At 49.0% G+C, this 17509-nt stretch overlaps 1 protein-coding gene across 1 annotated transcript; it reads left to right on the top strand.

The window, feature by feature from the left end:
* Nucleotides 1–14019: 14019 nt before the first annotated feature.
* On the top strand, nt 14020–17084 carry LOC123927831 (putative PRAME family member 26). The gene is given in 4 exon segments (XM_045982766.1): nt 14020–14070; nt 15467–15595; nt 15706–15792; nt 16710–17084. Coding segments are annotated over 4 exon segments (642 nt in total).
* Nucleotides 17085–17509: the final 425 nt, after the last annotated feature.

The raw sequence follows: 17509 nt of genomic DNA, 5'->3' as shown, positions 1-17509 counted from the left end.
TCCCGGCTCAGGCACTGGGTGAGGTCGTTGCCCAGGATGGAGTCCCCCGAGGCAGGTTCTGCCACCCGACATGGCGTTCAGCCTCTGGAGAAACACTCAGGCCTGCGTCTGCCCAGAATGGGCTTCTCTGCTTTCTGCCTCCACCCTGCCTGGCTGCGTTCATTACTGGAGGTGGGGTGCTGGGTGTATCGTCCTCTGCTGGACGAATGAATGAACCATTGTCTCTTCTGGGGCTCCTCTCTGGACCCACGCTGTCCCCCACTCACCATGACCCAGTCCTGTTCCACACTCTGAGCCCCATCTAGCTGTTTCCCTACACCCCTGCCCCAAGGTGGACCTCTGTCCAGACCCCGACCCATCTGGATGCCCAAAGACCATTATTCTTCCCAGAACTCAGCCACTCCCACCTCTGAGTCATGGAAAAGTGAGCCCTGCCCTCCCCCTCCCCCCAATCCTCCTGGCAGCGTGGGAAAGGAGGTCACCCTCTGTAGCAACATCTTCTAGAACCTGGCCGTCCACCACGGCAGGGAATCAGTACAATTCGGACGCCCTGCCAGCCCATCTCACATCCACCACTACAAATGGTTGTTTTTTTTGCTTTGGAGAAAAAGAAATGAATAGAAGTATTTTTCCATGGATCTTTTCCTTAACGTTTTTGGCCCCTGCTACCACATTCTAGCAAATAATCAAGAAAAAAAAAAAAAAAAAGCAAGGGAAAACCTGATCTAATATTTATTCTGGGTTGAACAGGCAGTTCAACAAAAGCCAGGATCTCAGTGTAATGAGATTATCTCATTGACTGTCTTTACCACCCTCCATGGTAGGTGCCCCCAGGTAGGGCTTATAAATGTCATTTCTATTTACAGAAACGGGAATAAAGTGCAGACACAATGAAGATTAACCAGCGGGACTGAGATTGCACAGGGAGTGAATCCTAGAGCTGGGCTTTGAACCTAGGTGGGCTGGTCACAGGGCAGGCAAGCTTAGCCCTTGTGCAAAACTGTCTCGTTAAAGAAACGAAAGCCTTGAGACCAGTTGGTTGTATCGGTCGGCTGTACGCTTGGCTCAGGGACACGTGTGTGTGGTTGGCTGTGATTCTGGTCCAGAAATAATGTGACTCAAAGCAGAGGAAGACTGGCTTTGGGTCGTCCCTTTCAAGGACACCTTCTGGCTCCAGGCCTCCTCTAGGTCGACCTCAGCACACTCTAGAGCCATCACTCATTCTTCCAAAAGTCTGTTCACTGACCCTGTCTTCCCTACCACACTCCAAGTTCCCTGAAGTTAGAGCTGGGCACCCACGAGGCACTGAGTCACGTTTGCAGAAAGAGTGGTGGGCGGGAAGAGGAAGGGGGATAAAGGATGCTGGGCCACAAGGAGAGATCCAAGTGGTTGCCGGGGGACTGGCACCCCGCGGGCCCTCCTCGCCCCTCTGGCAGCTGCTCAGCCGTCCCATAAACATCCTTTGAGCCACAATCAAACAGGGCACTGACATCACAGAGCCTTCAATCAGGTAGAGGACAGGGACCTAAACAAATACAGGACAGGACAGGACAGAGTGATGTTGGGGACCAGTTTCCAGAATTCGGGATCTTGGTGGCCAGTGTGTCATGAGGGAGATCAGTGGGGGGGATACTGAAGGGAAGGGGTCTTGAGAGCAATAATAGGGGAACAGAGACATGATCTAGCAGGGAAGCCTTCCTGAAAGAAGGGGTATTTAGACAGAGGCCAGAACATGGGGTAGGGGGAGAGTGGACGACTAGCTAGGTAGAAGGGCAGGTGGGGAGGGTGGAGAGAGTGGCTTAGGTCACAGGAACAGCATGTATGAGGCTCCGTGTTGGGAAGGAACTTAGGAGGTTTGTTACAAGCCTAAAAGATAGTGTATGGGTTTCCTACTGCTGCTGTAACAAATACCACAAACTTAGTTGCTGAAAGGAACACAAGCTATTCTCCTACCGTCCGGGGGTGCAAAGTCCTCAGTGGGTTCTTCTGGAGGCTCTAGGGGTGAAGGGGTTCCTTGCCTTTTCCTGCTTCGAAAGGACACCTACGCTCCCTGACTCACGCCCCCCTCTCTCTTTGCAGACCAGCAAGCAGTGTAGCATTTTCTCTCTCTCTCCCCCTCCTGGGAGGACCCTTGTCATTACATGGGATGCTGGATCCCCCAGGATAATCCTCCCATCTCATATCCTCAGTCACATCTGCACAGTTCTTTCGGAATGTAAGCTAACATATTCAGAGGTTCGGGGGATGAGGTTGTGGACACTGGCTCGAGGAGGGGAGTGTGTGATTCATCTGGAGCCTGGATGCAAGGCAGGAGTCCAGTGCACTGAGCGTGTGTTCCATTGTGTAACCCCCGAGACGAGTGTATCTAGTCCTTTCCAGGTGACTGGGAAGGTGGAGGGGCACTGGGGTGGGGCAGTGAACCCCAGGACTGTGGCTGTGTGCATGGGTCAGCACTCCTCGGCCTTTCACACACACAGATTAAAAAGTAGCTGTAGGGGCACCTGGGTGGCTCAGTTGGTTAAGCATCTGACTCTTGATTTTGGCTCAGGTCATGACCTCAGAGTTATGGGATCGAGCCCCGAGTCCAGCTCTGTGCTCAGCATGGAATCTGCTTGAGATTCTCTCTCTCCCCAAGCCCCCCCCCCAATACATAGGTAGGTAGGTAGATAGATAGATTGTATAAACACTACCGTGGCCTGAAGTACTGGAATCAGATTAGTAAAAAATTGAAAATCAGAGTGAAACACTATAACCAGATTAACAAATCAGACTGCACAACCCAGAGCAGTGGCCCCAGTGAAACCAGGCGGGGGAGGAGTGCCCTGTCTTCTCCAAAGCAGCGAAAAGGAGAGTGAAGGTCTTTTCCCCCCACACCCCTGCTTTAACTCGCTTCTCCAGCCTGAGCAGCATCAGCATGGCTGGTCAGGGGTGGGGTTCTTGCCCTCTGAGTTTGTGGATCACGTGGGGTGTGGGGTGGGGCCGAGAAGTCACATTCTTGGCAAGTTCTCAGGTGATGCTCTTGCTGCTTGTCTGGGGAACGCACCTTGGGAACCACGCCAGGAGGCTGCCCTCTTATTTTATTTGTGCAATCTCTTTGGAATTACAGATTCTGCCGTGAAAACAGTATTGCAAACACCTGGACCGGACTTTCTCTAAGGCTTTCCAGCAACAGTGGGAGCCTATGTCTCTGGGATGTGTTACAAAGTATAAAGTGAGTAATGCATTGCCAGGTGCTGGGACAACACGTGAAAGTTTCCAGAGCACTGACTGCTGTGCCTTAGAATTCCAGTTTCACTGCAGACAGGCTGTGTGACCTTGAAGAAGTTACTGCCCCTCTCTGAATCCTTCTTCCTCTAGCAATGGGTACCTTAACTATCTCTAATGCAGAGAGAAATACTGAGCTCAGAGCTTGGTACATAATAAATCCTCTCTAAATGGTGGCAACAATTGTTCAACAAAAACAACAGACAGATTTTCCCAGCACCATTTATTGAAGAGGCTGTCTTTTTCCCACTGTATATTTTGTCCTGCTTTGTTGAAGATTAGTGGACCATAGAGTTGAGGGTCCATATCTGGCCTTTCTACTCTGGTCCACTGGTCTATGTGTCTGTTTTTGTGCCAGTACCGTGCTGTCTTGGTGATCACAGCTTTGTAGTAAAGTTTGAAATCAGGCAATGTGATGCCCCCAGTTTTGTTTTTCTTTTTTAACATTTTCTTAGCAATTCGGGGTCTCTTCTGACTCCATACAAATTTTAGGATTGTTTGTTCCAGCTCTTTGAAAAATGCCAGTGAAATTTTGATCGGGGTGGCATTGAAAGTATAGATTGCTCTAGGCAGCATAGACATTTTAACAATGTTTATTCTTCTGATCCATGAGCATGGAATGGTCTTCCAACTTTCTGTTTCTTCTTCAGTTTCTTTCATGAGTGTTCTGTAGTTCCTTGAGCACAGATCCTTTACCTCTTTGATTAGATTTATTCCCAGGTATCTTACGGTTCTTAGTGCTATAGTGAATGGAATTGATTCTCTAATTTCCCTTTCTGTATTTTCACTGTGAGTGTACAAGAAAGCAACTGATTTCTGTGCATTGATTTTGTATCCTGCCACATTACTGAATTGTTGTATGAGTTCTAGTAGTTTGGGGGCTGGAGTCTTTTGGGTTTTCCATATAAAGTATCATGTCGTCTGTGAAGAGAGAGAGTTGACTTCTTCCTTGCCAATCTGAATACATTTTATTTCTTTTTGCTGTCTGATTGCTGTTGCTAAGACTTCTAGTACCATGTCAAACAGCAGTGGTAAGAGTGGGCATCCTTGTCATGTTCCTGATCTCAACGGGACGGCTGTCAGTTTTTTCCCATTGAGAATGATATTTGCTGTGGGTTTTTCATAGATAGATCTTATGAAGTTGAGGCTCTCTATCCCTAGCACTACTGTGAATTTACCCCAAAGATACAGATGTAGTGAAAAGAAGGGCCATCTGTACCCCAGTATTCATAACAACAATGGCCATAGTCACCCTACTGTGGAAAGAGCTGTGATGCCCTTCAACAGACGAATGGGTAAGGAAGATGTGGTCCATATACACTATGCCTCCCTCAGAAAGGATGAATACCCAACTTTTGTATCAACTTGGACGGGACTGGAGGAGATTATGCTGAGTGAAATAAGTCAAGCAGAGAAAGTCAATTTTCATATGGTTTCACTTACTTGTGGAGCATAAGGAATAACACAGAGGACATTGGGAAATGGAGAGGAGAAGTGAGTTGGGGGAAGTCAGAGGGGGAGATGAACCATAAGAGACCATGGACTCTGAGAGACAAACTGAGGGTTTTGGAGTGCAGGGGGTGGGGGCTTGGGTGAGCCTGGTAGTGGCTATTCAGGAGGGCACGGATTGCATGGAGCACTGGGTGTGGGGCATAAACAGTGAACGTTGGAACACTGAAAAAATAAAATAATAAAAAACAGTCAAGAAAACAGCCAAGGCCATGGAGGACAGCTGAGACCTGAGGCAGAGTACTCCTGTGCCAGCCATTCCCTCCGCCGAGACAGGAAGCTTTTTCCCTCGGAACCAGGCACTTTAGGAGCCAAGCCCCAGTGCAACGCCGGTGCTGTCCCACTGGTTGGGACAAGCCTGCCCCCTGCTGGCCGAGTTGACACCAACATACAGGCAGCTATGGTTTCAAATTCAGGGTCTCTCTGGGATTGGTTCTAACCTCAGATGTGAAAACAATTCAAAACCAGATTTTCTGATTGTTCTTGGAAATCATCCGGCAGCTGGTGATGAGTCTGCGTGTACTGATGCTTGGAGAATTCAGGCATGAATTTTTTTAAAGTTTTTATTTTAATCACCCGGTGCTCATCAAGAAAAGTGCCCTCCTTACTCCCCATCCCGTTTCCCCCACCCTCCCACCCACCTCTGGTAACCATCAATTTGTTCTCTATGGTTCAGAGTCTGTTTCTTGGTTTCCTTCTCTCTCTCTTTTTCCCTTTGCTTGTTTGTTTTGTTTCTTAAATTCCACAGCTGAGGGAAATCATATGGTGTTTGTCTTTCTCTGTCTTATTTCACTTAGCATAATGCTCTCTAGTTCCATCCATGTCATTGTAAATGGCAAGATTTCATTCTTTTAAATGGTTGAATAACATTCCATTGTGTATATACACCACATCTTCTTTATCCATTCATCAACTGATGGACACTTGGGTTGCTTCCATAATTTGGCTCTTGTAAATAACATTGCTATGAACATAGAGGTACACGTACTCCTTTGCATTAGAATTTTTGTATTCTTTGCTTAAATACCCAATAGAACAATGACTAGGTCATCGGGTGGTTCTATTTTTAAATTTTTAAAAAATATTTTATTCATTTATTTGACAGAGATCACAAGTAGGCAGAGAGGCAGGCAGAGAGAGAGGAGAAAGCAGGCTCCCCACCGAACAGAGAGCCCAATGCAGGACTCGATCCCAGGACCCTGGGACCACGACCCGAGCCGAAGGCAGAGGCCTTAACCCACTGAGCCACCCAGGCACCCCTATTTTTAAATTTTTGAGGAAACTCCATACTGTGTTGTCTTCAATTTCTTTCACCAGTATTTTATAGTTTTCAGAGTACATGCCTTTCACCTTCTTTGTTAGGGTTATACCTAGGTATTTTATTATTTTCGGTGCAATTTCAGACGGGATTGATGCTTTAATTTCTCTTTCCGTTGCTCCATTATTAGTGTATAAAGATACAACAGATTTCTGTAGATTGCTTTTTTTTGTCCTGCGACTTTACTGAATTCACTCATCAGTTCTAGCAGATTTTTGGTGGAGTCTTTGGAGTTTTCTTTGTTGACTACATAGTCTTCTGGTTTTTCATGTCCTATATAAATCGCAAAAGTTTTGCTTCTTCCTACCACGCCGGATGCATTTATTTCTTTTTGTTGTCTGATTGCTGTGGCTAGGACTCTCAGCGCTATTTTGAATAAAAGTGGTGAGTGTGGTGTCTTACTCCTGACCTTAGTCGGGGGGGCGGGGGGGAAGCGCTCAGTTTTTCCCCATTGAGGATGACTTTAGCTGTGGGTTTTTATATGTGACTTTTATTACGCTGAGATATGTTCCCTCTAAACCTACTTTGTTGAGGGTTTTTTTTTTTTAAATCATGAATGAATGTTGTACTTTGTCAAATGTTTTTTCTGCGTCTATTGAAATGATCATGTATATGGTTTTTATCCTTTCTTTTATTGATGTGATGTATCACACTGATTAATTTGCAAATATTTAACCTCACTTGCATCCCAGGAATAAGTCCCACTTGATCGTGGTGAATAACTTTTTAAAAAATATATTGTTGGATTTGGTTGCTAGTATTTTGTTGAGGATTTTTGCCTCCATGTTCGTCAGAGACATTGGCCTGTAATTCTCCATTTTGTGGTGTCTTTATCCGGTTTTGGTATCAGGGTAATGCTGGCCTCATAGAATGAATATGGAAGTTTTTCATCCTTTCCTATTTTGGGGGAATAGTTTGAGAAGAATAGGCATTAACTCTTCTTTAAACGTTTGGTAGAATTTTCCTATGAAACTATCTGGTCCTGAACACTTGTTTGTTGGGAATGTTTTGATTACTGATTCAACTTTTTTGCTGGTAATTCATGTTTCAGTTTGGGTAGGTTACATGTTTCTAGGAATTTATCTATTTCTTCCAGTTGTCCAATTTGTTAGCTTATAGTTTTTCATAGTATTCTCCTATAATTATTTGCATTTTTGTGGTGTTTATTTTTATTTCTCCTCTCTCGTTTGTGATTTTATTTTGGTCCTTTCTCTTTTCTTTTTGATAAGTCTGGCTAAGGGTTTGTCAATTTTATTAATTTTTTCAAAGGACCAGCTTCTGGTTTCATTATTGTGTTCTATTTTTTTTTTTTTTTTTTTTTTTTAGTTTCTGTATCACTTATTTCTGCTCTAATCTTTCTTATTTTCCTTCTTCTGCTGGTTTTTGGCTTTCTTTGTTGTGTTTTTTCTAATACCTTTAGATGCAAGATTTGGTTGTTTTAAGATTTTTTTTTTTGCTTCTTTTTCTGTTAAGACTTTATTTATTTATTTACTTGAGAGAGAAAGAGAGGGCACGAGATGGGGGAGGGTCAGAGGGAGAAGCAGACTCCCCTGCTGAGCGGAGAGCTTGAATGTGGGTCTTGATCCCAGGACCCTGGGATCATGATCTGAGCCAAAGGCAGATGCTTAACCGACTAGGCCGTCCAGGTACTCCAGATTTTTCTTGCTTCTTCTTCTTCTTTTTTTTTTTAAGATTTTATTTATTTATTTGACAGAAAGAGAGGTCACAAGCAGATGGGGAGGGGGGAAGCAGGCTCCCCGCTGAGCAAAGAGCCTGATGCAGGCTCGACCCCATGACACTGAGATCATGGCCTGAGCCAAAGACAGGCTTAACCCACCGAGCCACCCAGGCACTTTTTCGTGCTTCTTGAGGTAGCCCTATGGTGCTATATGCTTCCCTCTTAGGACCATCTTTGCTGTATCCCAAAGGTTCTGGAGTGTTATGTTTTCATCTGTTTCCATGTACTTTCCTAACTTCTTCATTTACTTCCTGGTTGAGCCATTCATCATTTGGCAGAATGTTGCTTAACCTCCACGTAACTGTGGTCTTTCCAGATTTTTTCTTCCGGTTGACTTCCAGCTTCATCATAGTATTGTGGTCAGAAAAGGTGTGTGGTATGACTTCGGTCTTTTTGTGTTTACTGAGGTCTCTTTGGGGCCCAATATGTGATCTATTTTGGAGAATGTTCCAGGCTCCCCTAAAAAGCTGTGTATTCTGATGTTTAAGGATGAGCAATTCCGAATATATCTGTTAGATCTAGTCCAGTGTGTCATCCAAAGCCATTGTTTCCTTGCTGGTTTCCTTTTAGGTGATCTGTCCACTGCTGTAAGCAGGGTGTTAACGGCCCCTACCATTACTGTATTATTATTAATTCCTTTGTTTGTTACTTATGTATCGGGGTGCTCCCACGGTGGGGGCAGAGAATTCAGGCATGAATCTGAGGGCACACCTTGTTGGCTGCCAGCCTGAGGGGCTCACTTCCAGGTCCCAATGCCAGCCAGCTGACAAACAGCATGTCTCTGAGGTCTCTGGAGAGGCTGCAGGGGAACTGTGGTTACCTAGTTGTTCTTCCAGACCTGAAACTAGGGGCCTTGGCTTTGGAACATGCCGGGGCTGGAATCCCCCTTGCCCCTCCAGCCCTCCACCACCAGGTATAAAATACAAAATCGGTGGGCGTCCCTTGCAAATCGCTGTTGAATGAGTATAATGTGAATAGAATTCTAGGGCAGACGCTGTTCCGTACTTGATTTCATTTTTCATCCAGTGATGTACTCGTCTGTGATCTAACATGGCCCAGCAGACTTCTTACTTTTTATTAGATAGCTGCTCCCTCCCCATTCCTCTCAATCTCAGAAAGTCAAGACCAAGCTCTAGACGGTCTCTTGCACTAAGCAAATCCTGCTGATTTCACCTCCAGGGCGTACGCTAAAGCCATCCCGGCAGCTGCTCAAGTGCAAGCCAGGATCCCCCATCCAGAACTCAGAGCTTCCTGGCTGGTGTCTCTGCTTCTCTGTCTACTCTGCCGTGGAACATAGTCCAGCAGCGGTGAGGGGAGGCGACCAGGAAAACCTGCATCAGGTCATCTCACACCCCTACTTACAAACTTCCGGTGATCCCCCAGCCAGCCTCTGCCCTCGCGGTTATGTTCCCCCTTCCTAGCCTCCTCTCCCTGTGCTTCCCAGTAGTTCCACATAAGACCATTGCGCCTTGCAGGGGACCCTGAACCTCAGCTAACTCTGGCCCCACAGTGCCCTCTGGTGGCCGGAGAGAGAGGACCGAGGGACTGTCCGGACAGAGAGACCAGGGAGGAGGTAGGTGAGCAAGGACCCGGCACTTGAGGTTTGGAAAAGATTTTGGAAGAGCAAAAGCTTAGAAGACCCAGAGTGTTCGTGGGAGACAGGAGTGTCTAACAGTCTTGGCTGGGATGGTGGCTACTCACTGGGTTTTGGAGCTGGGGCTGGTACGGGAGAGCAGGTGGCATCCGGATGGGTGGAAAGCTCGCCCCTGGGGCCTCCTCAGACCAGTGCCCACGTCTGTGCAGGAGAGAGCACCGGGCTGTGTCTGGGTCAGCTATCAAGAAACTTCCTGGGAATGTGGGCTCTGAGTCACCTCCTTCCCTCCAGAATGGCTCTCCCACCGGCAGAGACCTGGCATGAGGTTTTTGCAGAAACACCGGCTATATGCGGCCGTGGACTTTGGCTTTCCACTTGGAAGATCAGGAGGCAGCCTTTACTTTTCAAGACCCCTGTGACTTTTGTTGACTTGATTGTCTGGTGGTGTCTCTTCCAAGCATAGGCCACTGTCAGGGGAAAACAAAACAAAACACACTGCACAGGTGACCAGTCCAGGTGCCTGGCCGTGTGGGTCCGGGGGTCGGGCGGGGGACCAGGGCATGGAACCCAGCTCCTCGGGTCCCACCGCAAGGAGGCGCTAGAGAGACCTACCCCTGCCCCCTAGGCCCCATGTCCTCTGCCTGCTTGCCCCGCACCCTGTGTCCCCCACACTCCATTTGTCTGTCTATAAGGCACTGTGTGTTCCTGACCTCACGATTCATATGACAATTATTCTGAGAAATTATGCCCAAAACAAGACAGAAAAGAGAAGTCAAAGGTATAACATTTTACAATGGAAGAGATGAAAGCAAATATTTGCACTTAGGAGTGATTTAGTGTCTAAACTAAGGCAGCCAACTGAGAAGCGGCAGCGAGAGGGTGGCCTGGTGCGGGGGCGGACAGGGGTCCGAGCCACGTGTCAGATCCAACGGCTGTGCTCGGAGGGTGTGGCCAGGACTCACCAACAATACAAGGAGAAAAGAACCGTCGCGAAACTCTTCACCACTAGAAAGAAACCACTGCTTTCCTTTTGGGTAAACTCTGTCCTTAGATCAGCCGTTCTCAAAGTTTGGGTCTCGAGACTCCTTTAGATCCTTAAAATGTATCAAAGACTCCAAAAAGCTTTTGTTTAGGGGGATCATGTCTATTAATATGGACCGTATTAATCAAAATGGAAAAATGTTAAGAACGTGTTTATCGATGCTGTTACATATAACATACCCAACCTATCACCTATGAAATATAAATGCCACAATTTTATCAAATGCGGTCATGTCTTCCAAAATTCACCAAAAAAATTTACTGTGAAGCGTGGCATTTTTTAAAAAATGGCAGCCGTATGGGATACAATTTACACACCACACAATTCACCCATTTAAAGACTCACTTCTAAATCCATCGCTATGGTGCCCGCGTGTGACTACCTCCGAGTCTCTCTGCAGTGGCTTGATTGGTCTGTGCTCGGACCAGTTTGCTTCCCTACAGCTTGACTCTCCACACATCCTTCCCGGTGAGCGTGAAAGCATTAATCAGACCATGGAAATCTTTCCACGGAGCCTCTCTTTGTTCCAGTCCCACGTGGTCTGCCGATGCCCCCTGCCCAGACTCAGCGTCTTTGTTTCTCTTTTCCAGTTGGCCACACCCTTGACTACATCAGGATCTGCTGTCTGCCTAGTGACCCAGCGCGATCCCTTTCACCGACAAACATTCTTTCCTTGACCAACACTTAGTCAGGCTCCAGAACCTTCTCCTTGGCCCCTCTGTGCACTTCCTTGTAAAATCCAGTCTTAGCAAGACTTCTGCTACGTTGGTTCAGTAAGAATCCCCCACCCCACCTGATACCTGATCACACCCCACCCCTGGGCTGCCTCCAGCAGGAATCCTGTTAGGTTGGTCCCCATGTCCCATGCCCCGTCTCCCCCATTCCTTGGCTGTTAATCTCCCTTTGTCCCTGTTGTATTAGGAGTGGAGTCCTGTCCTATCTGACTGCAACAGTCCTGAATAAAATCTGCCTTCCCTCTAACCTCTGTCTGTCTCTGGTTTTCTTGGACACAACTCCCGCAGCTCGTTCTGTTAGAGAAAGCGCAGGAACAGTGCTTTCTGATAACCCCAATAACCCAAGTGAGACACCATCCCCTCCTTTGTAGTTTTTCTTCTCAGCCTCTGTGTTCTTTTCAGAGAACCAGTTACAACCTGCCACTTTACAGCAGTGGTCTTGTGACAGCCTGTGAGCAGGAGACTGTCCGTCTGGGCACTGTGTCACCGCGGGGGAAGTCAGTCAGGGACAAGTGTTTGTTGAGTGATTCAAGGAGAATTAGAAAGAGAATTAGCCAGGAGGAGGCTGGGGTCTGCAGTCCCCAGCTGAGGAAGATGGAGGCTACCAGTGGCTCTTTGTGGGAAGCTGGGTCCATTGGAGGGGACCCTGTGTGGGTACGTAGACCTGCCTAGAAGCAATCATGCCTCCAGGATGGAGTGGGTCCTGGGGCAGAGACAAGCAAAAAGTCCCCATCTTCCTGGACAGCCAGTTCCACTGAGGAGTCCAACAGAAAGACCTCGGAGACTAGGAGACCATTGGGCAAAAGCCTTCTTTGGAGACGATATCAAATGTTGAACTTGAGACCACGAGGGCTGGCACTCATCTTCCTCCCCACAGGACCTTAGCTGGCCTGGCCTGATGCCTGGATGCAAGAATCCCAGGAGAGCAAGGGAGGCTGGAAACCTGCCCAGGGGAAGGAAAGGAGCCAGAGGGAACTTTCTCCTTGCCGAGTGCCTTGGGCCTGGGTCTGGGGATATCATACCCTCTAGGGTGCCTTGAAGGCTGCCACAGTGATCCTCCAGGCATGTCCTCTGGGGAAGACAGACACAGGATGGGAGAAGACCCAGGGCCCACCCCTGTACCCCTGACCAGGTTTTCCACAGCTCAGATCCCCTGCGGTGGGTCCTGGCCTCACCCCTCCCCTCTGGGATCCCCCACAGAGCCCCTGTACCAGCCCAAGAACAAACTCTTCTTGGACTCCCTGGTCCACCCCACTCATGATGCATGATCTGCGGGGTCCTGTGAGTTTCCACCCCAAAGGACACAGAAACCAGGTTTGGTCGGAGAAAGCATGCTAACACTGGTAAGAATGGTTCCCTCCCGCTCTTCTAAGGACTTGCTGATCTGCGCCCTTTCTCTTAATGGAGCCAATGTGCAGGGAGGAGGGGTGTGGTGCAGTGTTTGGATTAAAGGCATGAAAATCCAGACCTGCTCCCTCCATTTTCCTGCAGGCTGACCTTGGACCAGTCAAGGGCGCTGCTCTCTCCCGGGCCACTTTTGGTCTCGGGCTCACAGTCCCATCTCCCAGAGATGCGTAACTGTGGTAAGTGTGTGAAGAAAGGAATGAAGATGTCCCAGGAGAAGGGACGTGGCAAGAAACTTCACATTAACCGAACTCTTGGGGGATATTTCATGACATTGGACGCAGGAAAGAACGAAGGTGGGGGGGGAAGGTGGGGGGCTGAGCCAAAGTCAGGAGTTTAACAATCACCAGAGCTTGGAGAAGATGTTTGCTCCCTGTCCCCAGGGAAGCCGGGAGGAGGAGATCACTGGTCAGACTACTCTTGCTACATTTTTTTAAACAAGGAAATAAAGCTCTCTAATGCTCAATGTTTTAAATGACACTGTACTAAATAAATATTCATTTTATTTTTTTTTCATTTTTTTACATTTACATTTTTTACATTTCCAACCACAGTAGGAGAGTTCTTAAAAAGTTTTGAAGGCCAAGAGAGAATCATAATTTCCCCCACTGATTATTAGGATGGCTTTGTACTTCCAGCGCGCGCTCATTTTTACCATCTTGCGCTGCTGCGGCTGGGGCGCACCTGCGTTTTGTCTGCCTCGATGGAAAGTAAGGCCTGCACATAGGAGATAACGTTGAGAGCTGGACCGGGTCGTGTTTGTTGGCTGTTTCCCTGTCACCCAGAATAGCCGTTGGCGTGCCCTTGACATCCAAGAAAGACTTTTTTTTTTCATTGAGGAACAACTGACCAATACAATTGTATATACTTAAAATGCACAATGTGATGATTGATACAGGCATATATGTGCAGCGATGACCAAGATCTAGTCATGAACACATCCGTTCCCTCACCCAGTTAACTCTGCGTGTGTAAGAAATGCTGAAGACCTACTCCCAGCGGGGCGCCTGGGGGGCTCAGTCGGTTAAGCCTCTGCCTTCAGCTCAGGTCTTGATCTCAGGGTCCTGGGATTGAGGCTCACATCGGGCTCCCTGCTTAGCGGGGAGCCTGCTTCTCCCTCTCTCTCTGCCTGCCGCTCCCCTCCCCCCCCGCCAGCTTGTGCCCTCTCTCTCTCCGTCAAACAAATAAATAAAATCTAAAAAAGAAAAAAAAAGATCTACTCCCAGGAACTTTCAAATATACAACCCCATCTTCCTAACTGTGATCGCCACTCTGCACATGGCTCCTCAAAGAGATGTGGGCACCCCATGCTCACGGCAGCTTTAATCACAAGAACCAAGATTTGGAAGCGACCTAATGTCCTCTGATGGGTGAATGGACAAAGGAAAAAAAGGGCAGGGGGGATATATGTCCACGATGGAATATCATGCAGCCATCACAAAGAAGGAAATCCTGCCATTTGGGACAGTATGGATGAACCCGGAGGACATTATACTCCGTGAACCGTAGCCAGACAGAAAAAGACAGATACTCTATGGTATCACATATATGTGCAATCTAAAAAAATAAAAAGCCAATTTCATAGAAACAGAAGAGAATGGTGGTTGCCCAGGGTTGGGCGGGGGGGGAATGGGTGATGTAGCTCAAGGGATACATATTTTCAGTTAGAAGAAGAACGAGTAAATATTTTTAATGAATCAAGGAGAGTGGAGTGGGGGGGTGGTATAGAGTATTGGGTACTGGAGGGGGGCATCCAGTCTGCCAAGACTTTGCAGCGCATGAGTCCACAGAACCCCCCCCCCCCTTCCCCCAGGCTCCTGCAGTTCTCAGTCTATACCCTGGAGGATCTTCCCCACTCGGGGGATGGGGTCCGGTGCCTCCCAACCACGGAGGCTCCCTGGGCTCCACCATTGTTCTCTCCCACCAGCAGCCAGCTGGGCCTTGGTTTTACTAGCCTGTACCATGGCCTTCCTTCGGCTTGCAGAAATGTGAGATCACTTGACTGACACGGACACGGTACCAGACCCCATGCTGTCTCATTTTCCCCCGGAAAGCCAAATTGTCCAAGTCCAAGGAGACCATGATGGGCAGAGAGACCCAACAGCCTATTTTGGGTAGGATGTCAAGACCAGGCTCCCTCACAACCAGCCGCTCAGCTTTGCATCCAGAATGAACGCTTGCCATTCTCTCTCTCCGGACTCTCCCCTGGCCTGATTCTGTGCCGTTGGAACGGGGACTGCCTTTGGAAACTCACTAGTGGGTACAAACAAAGCCAGGCCTTTGGGAACTCTCAGCCTCCAAATCCAAGCCCGTAGTCCTCCAGTGGTCTCAGCCTTGAAGGGACACAGTTCTTTGAGACCAGAGGACGTGTTCTCCCGCTCAGCAGACCCTGCCCTCCTCTCTCTCACTCTGGGCTCTGCACCAGCTCCTCCAACCATTTCCTGCTCTTGTTTCTCTTCCTTCCCTCCGTTCCTCTGGCCCGGCCCCACCTGGAGGGAGCCCGCGGACAAGCTCGCCCCTCCAGCTTGACTGTCTGCCACGCAGGGTGATTTGCCATCAAATCTCAGTGGTGAGGAAGAAAAGAACAGCTCCTGTAGGTGGGGCGGCACAGAGAAGTTCCCTCCACTTGTGCTGGAAGAAGATAAAGATTTTTTTTTAAAGATTTTATTTATTTATTTGACAGAGATCACAAGTAGGCAGAGAGGCAGAGAGGAGGAAGCAGGCTCCCTGCTGAGCAGAGAGTCCAATGTGGGGCTCCATCCCAGGACCCTGAGATCATGACCCGAGCCGAAGACAGAGGCTTTAACCCCCTGAGCCACCCAGGCACCCCGAAGCTACGACTTTTACAGTGCCTGTCCAAAAGATCGAGAAGGTCCTTATTCAGGACCTTATTCTGGGGCAGGTGGACAGCATCCTGAGGGTGGACGAGAATTGCACTTGGAGGCTCTCCGCCCTGGGGATGTTTGCACCTTACCTGGGCCAGACGAGTAATGTACAGAGACTCCTGCCCTCCCATGTCCGCGGGACCCCCTCCAAGGAGGAGAAGCAGCGTGTCACCCGATTCATTTCTCTGTCCTCCCCCCCGCCCCGCGCCGTTTACAGAAGCTCTCTATGGAATGTCCCTCCTTCCTCGAGGGCCGCCTGGACCAGATGCTCAGGGGAGAGGTGGCCCCCCCGGGTGGCGTCACAGTGAGGGGAGGAATGGGATGTCAGGCGCACCGTCCCGTGTGCCTCTCTCTCCTGAGTCACGTCACACAGCCACCACGTCAAGGTTCGGGGCTATGGAAAGAGACACCTTGCCAGGAGGCGACACCCTGGGGAGTCAGATAGAGTGAGGCTGGGTTTGTGAATTCTTCCTTAGGAAGAGATGTCCAAATTAAGATGCCTTAGGGAAATAAGAAAGGGGAGAGGGAATCCACAGCAGATCTGAGCTTCTCCAAAGAGAAGCTCTGCCTCAGCAGCTCCATGAACACGCACGAGTCTGTCTCGATCCCCCGTCTATAAAAGGTTTTGTGCTCCAGGTCCCGAATGCATATGGAGAGTGCATGATTCTGGAGGTAAGGGAGTGGGGGCAGAAAGAATCATGAACAATGGTAGAAAGTGTGCACAGGGCTCTAAGTGATGTTACAGGGCTCCAGCTGATGCTGGGGGATCTTGCCCAGGTTTGTTCTTTGTCTCCCGTTAACCTCACCTGACCCAGAGATGCAGGTGCCTAAGGCCTGAGCAGTGGCCCAAGGGAATCCAGACTGAGAGCATTTCTGGTCTTATGCCCCAATATTAAGATTCAGTGATGCCTACCCTTGATCGAGACCCTGTGTCAGACGGATCCTATTCTAGCGGATTCCATTACTTTCGTTCATTTCCAAAATTTGGAGTATGTTGTATTCTGTCTGACAGGTGAGGAAAAGGAGCTTTAAAGATTTTGTGAACCTGACCCAGTCCCGCAAGGGCAGGTGGAAGGCCCCCATCTAAAATGAGTCTGGGATCCTGGGTACAGACCTTCATCAGATGGTCACCACGATGTTGGCCTTGGGCAAGTCAGTTGTCTCCCCTTTAAGGCCACCTGCACCCCCTGTCCCCAGGCCTAACTGCTTGGTTCCCCCAAGTGCCTGAAGACCCCTTTGGATCTTCATAAGGAAGATCTCTCCATAATGAATTGTCCGCTCACAGAATCAGACTCAGCCCACCTCTCCCAGTGCCCGAACGTCAGCCAGCGGGAGGACCTGGATCTGAGTGGCATCAGGCTGATCTGCTTCAGCCTTGAGCCCCTCTAGCTTCTGCTAGAGAAAGTGGCAGCCCCCCCGCCCCAAGACCTCGACTTAGATCTGTGTGGACTCACAGAAGCTCACCTTGAGGCCATCCTGCCCACCCTGAGCCACTGTCACCAGCTCTGGACCTTCAGTGTCCACGGGAACCTCCTCTCCATGGCCATCGCGGGGCCACGCTGCCCGGCTGTGCCAGCTGCACCCTCCGGACAGTGATGGCCCTCAGGGAGCCCTCCACTTGGGGAGATATGCCCAGGTTCGGGCTGAGCTGACAGAGATTCTGAGGGATGTAGGATTGCCCAGGACCACCTGGCTTAGCACCAGCCCCTGTTCTCTCTATGGCGGCAAGATAGTCTATGATTCAGAGCCCATTATATGCCTCTGTTATATGCCTGCTTAGTTGGGTGCATCTCTCAACAGCTGTCTTCTGGGCATCTGGAGACTGAAATCTTGGACATGGGAACATCGTGCGAAAGAGGAACACAGACCCACGGTTTCAGATATCTGTTCAGTGTGAACGGGAGAGGGAAAGTCACCCGGAGGGAGAGCAGGATCACAGAGAGAAACCTTGGCTCAGGGAGTTGCTGGGGCCTTCGGGGACATGTGTCCTGTAGTCAGAAATACGAATCTGAATTTCTGGA

Source organism: Meles meles, chromosome 1 (assembly GCF_922984935.1).
Source record: "Meles meles chromosome 1, mMelMel3.1 paternal haplotype, whole genome shotgun sequence".
In the NCBI taxonomy this organism is placed as follows: domain Eukaryota; kingdom Metazoa; phylum Chordata; class Mammalia; order Carnivora; family Mustelidae; genus Meles; species Meles meles.
The sequence above is the reverse complement of the archived record's forward strand: the minus strand, read 5'-3'. Positions and strand labels throughout refer to the sequence as shown.